The 6,000-nt window shown below is 37.4% G+C and overlaps 1 protein-coding gene across 3 annotated transcripts in view; it reads left to right on the forward strand.

Moving 5' to 3' along the window:
• cds1 (CDP-diacylglycerol synthase (phosphatidate cytidylyltransferase) 1) overlaps positions 1-4,779 on the forward strand; it is an 81,325-nt gene extending 76,546 nt beyond the window's left edge. For 2 of the 3 annotated variants that reach the window (XM_078213898.1, XM_078213905.1), the window contains one exon: positions 1,584-4,779. In XM_078213898.1, the coding sequence (XP_078070024.1) occupies positions 1,584-1,716 (133 nt within the window). In that variant the 3' untranslated portion in view covers positions 1,717-4,779. The remainder of the gene's footprint in view (positions 1-1,583) is intronic. The other variant, XM_078213914.1, reaches the window with a different exon arrangement.
• The last annotated feature ends 1,221 nt before the right edge of the window (positions 4,780-6,000 follow it).

Here is a 6,000-nt window from a genome sequence, read left to right on the forward strand (position 1 = left end):
AGTGAGTTTCATGGTCATCGTCACTGTTACATGCTTTCAGTTCTAGACTTGTTATTGACTGAATTTAAACCCCACACCTTGGTGGGATTTGAACCCATGACCCCCGAGCTTTAGCCTGGGTTTTTCGAATACCAGTCCAGTAGTACCACAAGGCCACCATTTCCACGTACTCAAAACTGGCACTTCAGTGACATGAATGCAACCTGTCAATTATCAGTCCATACTTAGATGTTACCCAGATCTTCCTGTAAATTGATATAGGCTGCTTCATTATTGGAACAATTGTAAATAAAGCTGAGTAGGGTGGAATCACCAGAATACAATCCCACTTATAATGGGAGGAGGGTCATTAATAAAGCAGCTGAAAATGGTTGGGCCAGAATATTTTCTTGAGAATTGCTTTCTCCTGCAATAATATCCACAGCATGCATTTCCTAGTCTTCAAAAGCTACAGCATCTTTGTGTCTGAGCACAATAACACAAGAATTAGGAACCGCAGTAGGCCTTTCGGCCTCTCGAGCCTACTTTACCTTGAATTTAGTATAGTTATTTTTAAGTCATAGGTGTGCATAACTTTAGTTTGCTCAATATGATAATGGCACTGTAATTTTACATATAGTGAAATATCTTTGAGGCAGAAAGAAGTGAGTGAAATAATTTAATGGGGCTATAACTTTCTGGCTCTCCAGCGTAGGATTTGGGGTACCATGCGCTGGGGAATCCCTCTTGGAAGTTCCCATGTAAGGGTTTACCCAGCAATTGTCAAGAAAGGCTAATTTCCCCTGGATAATTGCACTGGGCTGGGAACCATCTGCCAAAACAATATAAATCATTAACTTTGGATGGTTTTGCCACTTACTCTTAGCTACCCTGAAAGAGTTAGAAGAAAGAAAGCACATCTTACTTCAGTGAAGCTACTTTAAAGACACCGACCAAGCAGTGTACGAGACACCCCCTACCCTACTGGTTTGACCCCACATGAGCATGACTGTCCTCTCTCTCCCACCAGCCCCCCCCCCCCACCACCACCACCAAGGTTGGTGTCAGAATCCCCACATACACCCCATTCACTTAGCTTTGAAACTTACCTTTCAATGGTCCCTTTAAACTCACCTACTTTATGGCAGTTAGTGGCATAAAAAAGGCGTATGGCCTCCTTCATTTAGCTCCTTTTACACTTCACTACTGAAGCCCATGAACTGCTTCTCCTCTTCAGTCTCACCCAGCCTGAGTTGGGAAGGTCTTACAAGACCGGCACTTTGGATTTCAAGAGAAGGTAAATCGCTACACATTGGCAACTGATTGTCATTTCAAGGAAGTTATGGGCCAAAACTTCAGGCATTCTTGCATCCCTGCTGTTGAAAGAAAAAGCTATATTGTAAAACACCTAACATATTCCATCTTCCTGTGGCACAAATCGAGCAGAGAAGGGCAGATAGGGAATACATCACAATCCCTTACTCTACTTTGCTCCCCTCGCCTGAGTATTCCCATTTGTATTTTCAAAACTAAATTGTAGTGCAATTATGAATATAGTAAAGTCTGTAGTTAATGTTCTTCTGTTTCATTCTGGTCTTTTGCAGAGGACCAAATCCCAGCAAAGTCTTACAGCAATTGTTAGTTCTTCAACCAGAACAACAATTATATATCTACAATATTCTGAAATCTCATTTAATAGAGAAAGGAGCACTTCAGCCAACAATAAGTGAACAATAGCATTTGGGCACCTTCTCTTCATCAGAGTGCTGAAAACTGCATGAGTTCCAAGTCAAGCATCGGTTGGGATTTCTGAAGCACCCAGTTTAAGGTTGTTCATGCTGGTCACAATGCCTAACACTTCTGTGACTGAGACTTGCTTATACTCTCTAACTGTAATGCTTTAAACTTCTGGTAGAAATGCAGAGTCAGAGTCATATGATTGGCAGTCTTTAGTTTGAAATGTACTCAGTAATGTAATCTCGATGAAATATCCTGCAATTGATTTTAATATCTTGGATCCAAACTAAATTCTTCAACGTTAAGGCTTGTATCCTTTCAATTTTGACAGTTGAGGTTGAACTTGAATGTATTATATACATGGAGTTTCACTGCTTTCGAGCATGAACTCTAATGGGAAAATTATAGACACTTCTATGGATCTAGCAATGTAACTGCATCAGAATTTATATTAGCAATGGTGTTAATGTCAAGAAACTTTAGAAGGTAAATTGATTTTAATGGCTGCAAAATAGCGGACTGGTTAACCTCTAGTCTGTTTTGCAAAATGTTGGGAAATTCACCTGCAGTTTGTGTTTTGGAATGAGATTTATAATGCATCTTTTATTTAAAAAAAGTAACTTGAGTTTTTGCAAGAGTGAGCTGATTAATGCCAATAATCTGTGAGGATTAACCTAGTGGCAGATGGCATGGCACTGAGTGTATATAATCTGTAAGTATATATGAATATAAATGCAAGTATGTAACTATTTGAAATGATTTATGAACATGAATGTATTTAAGAAAAAGAAAAACAGTTTAAGTTTGGATTGTGTTGTAAAGCTGAGAGGAATTTTAATTTTATATAGCATGTAGAAATTTGCCAAGTAATAGATGCAGGTGAATATCCACAAAGTGAAATTGGAATGCACAAAATAAGGAATGATTCTCCGATCCAGCAATTCCAAGGGAGAAACACTGCTTATAGGGTCCACATGTTGCGGATAGGGCTATAATATTATAGCCCTGATTCTCTGGCCTGCAACTCCTCGCTGGTAGCATAGAACCATGGATCATCCTTTGGTGAACTATTGCAGTAGTGTGCCTTTAGAAAACAGATTTTTTGATTACTAAAATATATTGTAGAATAGTCTGTGAAATATATTTGGACCACCATTGTTTGGTTTATAGTACTTTCAGCAAGGCAGTACATCTTTCATTGATCTATGTAGGCTGCATTCTAAAAGTATTCAGAATTTTTACTGTATGATGCATCTTTGTTAAACCCTCAATTAATTACTAATCCAGTTTGAATTATGAAGGAAGCTCTGATGGTTCAATTACTTTTGGAAGTTCCCTTTCATAGTTTTATTAGTTTTATCATTGCAGAATTTCTCAATTGTTTGTCTCTCTCTGAAGTATGTTCTCAAAATGCAGGTTTTAAATCCTAAGTGCAAAACAATAAGGTGATGTACTGCTGCAAAAAGAACAATAAATTGATGTAATTTAGAAGTCATTTAGCTTGACCTCACTACATGTCTGTGATGAGGCTTGCATGCACTGATCTCTTGATTTTAAAAAAACATTGTTGTATGGATGTGTATGTAATTGTCTTAAATAATTTAAGACATTTTGCAAGTTGTCTTTGAAACTTTAAGAAACTGTAAACCTGAGTTGGGAGACTTTGCTTAGTGAGGATCATATAATAAGTAAGATGAGCAATTTCCACCAGGGTGGATAAGTGGGTGACAGTTACATTTTTTGCAAGATATACTACCTAGCCCCTTGAGCCCGTTCCCCTATTCAGTTAGATCATGGCTGATCTGTAACTTGCCTTGCCTTGATTCCATAACCCTTAATATACATGTTTGACAAAATTCTAGCCTCAACAGCTTTTTGCAGGAAAAAGTTCCAGATTTCCACAATCTCTTGCTTGAAGAAATGCTCTTTGACGTCATCCCTGAATGGCCTAGCTCTAATTTTAAGGCCAAGTCCTCTTGCTTGAACTCCTTCTCTCCACCCCCCCCCCCCCCCCAATCCCACATCAAAGTAAATAGTTTCTACCCTATCAGCTCATTTGATCATAATCACTTTTACTGGATCACCCCTCCATCTTCTATGTTCGAGGAAAATGTAGAATGAAAGCAATGCAAGTAAATAGTAATGAAGGGTATACAATTTTGCAATGGAAAAGCAAAATACTGCAGATGCTGGGAATCTGAAATTTAAAACAAAAAATATGCTGAAAGTACTCAGCAGGTCAGACAGCATCTGTGGAGGGAAACGGTGTTTAAGTTTCAGGTCGTGATGACCCTTCAGCAGAATGGCCTTTTGTAATGGTTAGGACACTGAACTACAGGCCATTGTTTACTGCATTCTGCTTTTGATTTTTAAAAAAACTAGTCCGCTGTACATTTTGGTTGATTTGCATTTCCATGTTAATTTGTGCAACATTTTCTTAACCTGTTTTCTCTTCCAAAGACTTGAGCTCTTCAAGTTTCTGGGTAGTTTGTCCACTCCTGGAACTTGATGGCCATGTAAAGAAAGGTTTTTCTACTGACGATTTAAATATTTCTTTTTAAGGTGACCTTGTGAGAATGCGAGCAAGTCAAAATCAATATTTAATTTTTGATCCTTTAAATTAAACACAAAGAGAAACTTGCAACTTGGTATATTTTATATACACCAATCAAGGCAGTTTTGATTTTACGTTATTGAAGTTGGTTAACAATGCTTTTGATCTTTTGAGGTTAGAAGGAAAATCAACAAATAGAATTCTGAAGTAAAAATAGGAAATGTTGGCTGACGAGGTAGTTCACGTTTATCTTTTGGATGAGATGTAAACCAAAGTCTACCTGCTCAGGGTGATTGTAAGAGAAGAGCAGGGGACTTTTTCGGGTATCCAGCCAACATTTATTGCATAGCCAACCATGCTAGAATAGATTACCTAGTTATTTATCTTGATCTTTGTGCTATTTTGCTGCGCTTTGAAGAGATTTGGGACATCTTGAGGATGAAATGGTGCGGTATTTTAAAAAAATGTTTGATACAATTTCTTCAATGCAGTGTTTAAAATTCTTTTTGTAATTTGAGTTTTCAAGACTATTATTTAGTGCATTTACTTCTGGTAAAGTGTGACTGGAGAAATATTAGTAAATATGATCGGAGTAATTGTCTGATGTTATCCTGATTGAGGGGGAGGGGGGGGGGGGGGGGGGGGGAGAGCGTTGCCTGGTGGGAGTACATATTAGAAATTAGGTCGTGCACGATGCATGATTTTCAATGCCTGCTGCCAGTGAGTGAGTTTTCACAGCAAAATTGGAACCTAATCTGAAATTATTTGTTCAAGAAACATTTTCTTGGACTTGAAATAAAGCAACTCCATCTTAATTGCTTATAAAATGTTTTTGTTCCAGCAATATCTCCTTACAGAGATTTATGAATTGAGACCTGTAGCAATATGTTTGAGGTTACAGATAGGAGGTAGCCATAAACATCAACAAAAAAATGACATACTTTAGTAGCTGATTAACCAGTTAAAAATGTAAACATTACACCAAATACACAGCAAATATTTCACACTGCATTGAAATATAAATTTTGCATTGTGAAAGAATTAGCACATTAATTTACCAAATAAAATTACAATGTACCCTTGAGCAAAAGTTACACACTCATTAAAACCTGTCCCTCGAGCTCAGCAGTTCTGAGTCAATTCTATCACAATTATCTATTTGTGTTGTGCAGATTGGTGAACCTGTATTTGAATTTTATTTCTTTCTTTTGTGTTGTATGTTTAAACATTTTTAAAATTCTATTTAAAACTACTTATAGAAATCACTTACTGTACACATTTTACTTGTTTCTTTTGGTACAGAATTGTGTATGCCTATTAAGTTTTAAATGTTCGAGCGTATCAGGTTGGGGGAGATGTGGTGGGAGGGGTGTGGGATCCAATTAGGGAACAATAATGTTTTGTTTAAAGTAGGTGAAGTGTGCAATTCAAGACACTTACTAAGTGAAGAAAGCCACAAGATTCCACGGGTGTTGAACAAACAAAAATAAACTTTGCTACATTCAGTTCAGAAAAACAATTTACAATATCCATCTTATACTTTAAAGTTCAGGGTAGGTTTGAGGTGCATGTGAATTAACAGGTGAACTGTAGTCAGACACACCACGCTACAAAATAGATGACAGATGTGACCAAACAGATTTTGTGGATTTCTCAACAAGCCACCCAGTATTTGTAACACTGTGGTACATAATCTCATTGAAACTTTGCCTTTCTTGTGAGGGCTTCCA

Source organism: Mustelus asterias, chromosome 1, assembly GCF_964213995.1.
Source record: "Mustelus asterias chromosome 1, sMusAst1.hap1.1, whole genome shotgun sequence".
NCBI lineage: Eukaryota > Metazoa > Chordata > Chondrichthyes > Carcharhiniformes > Triakidae > Mustelus > Mustelus asterias.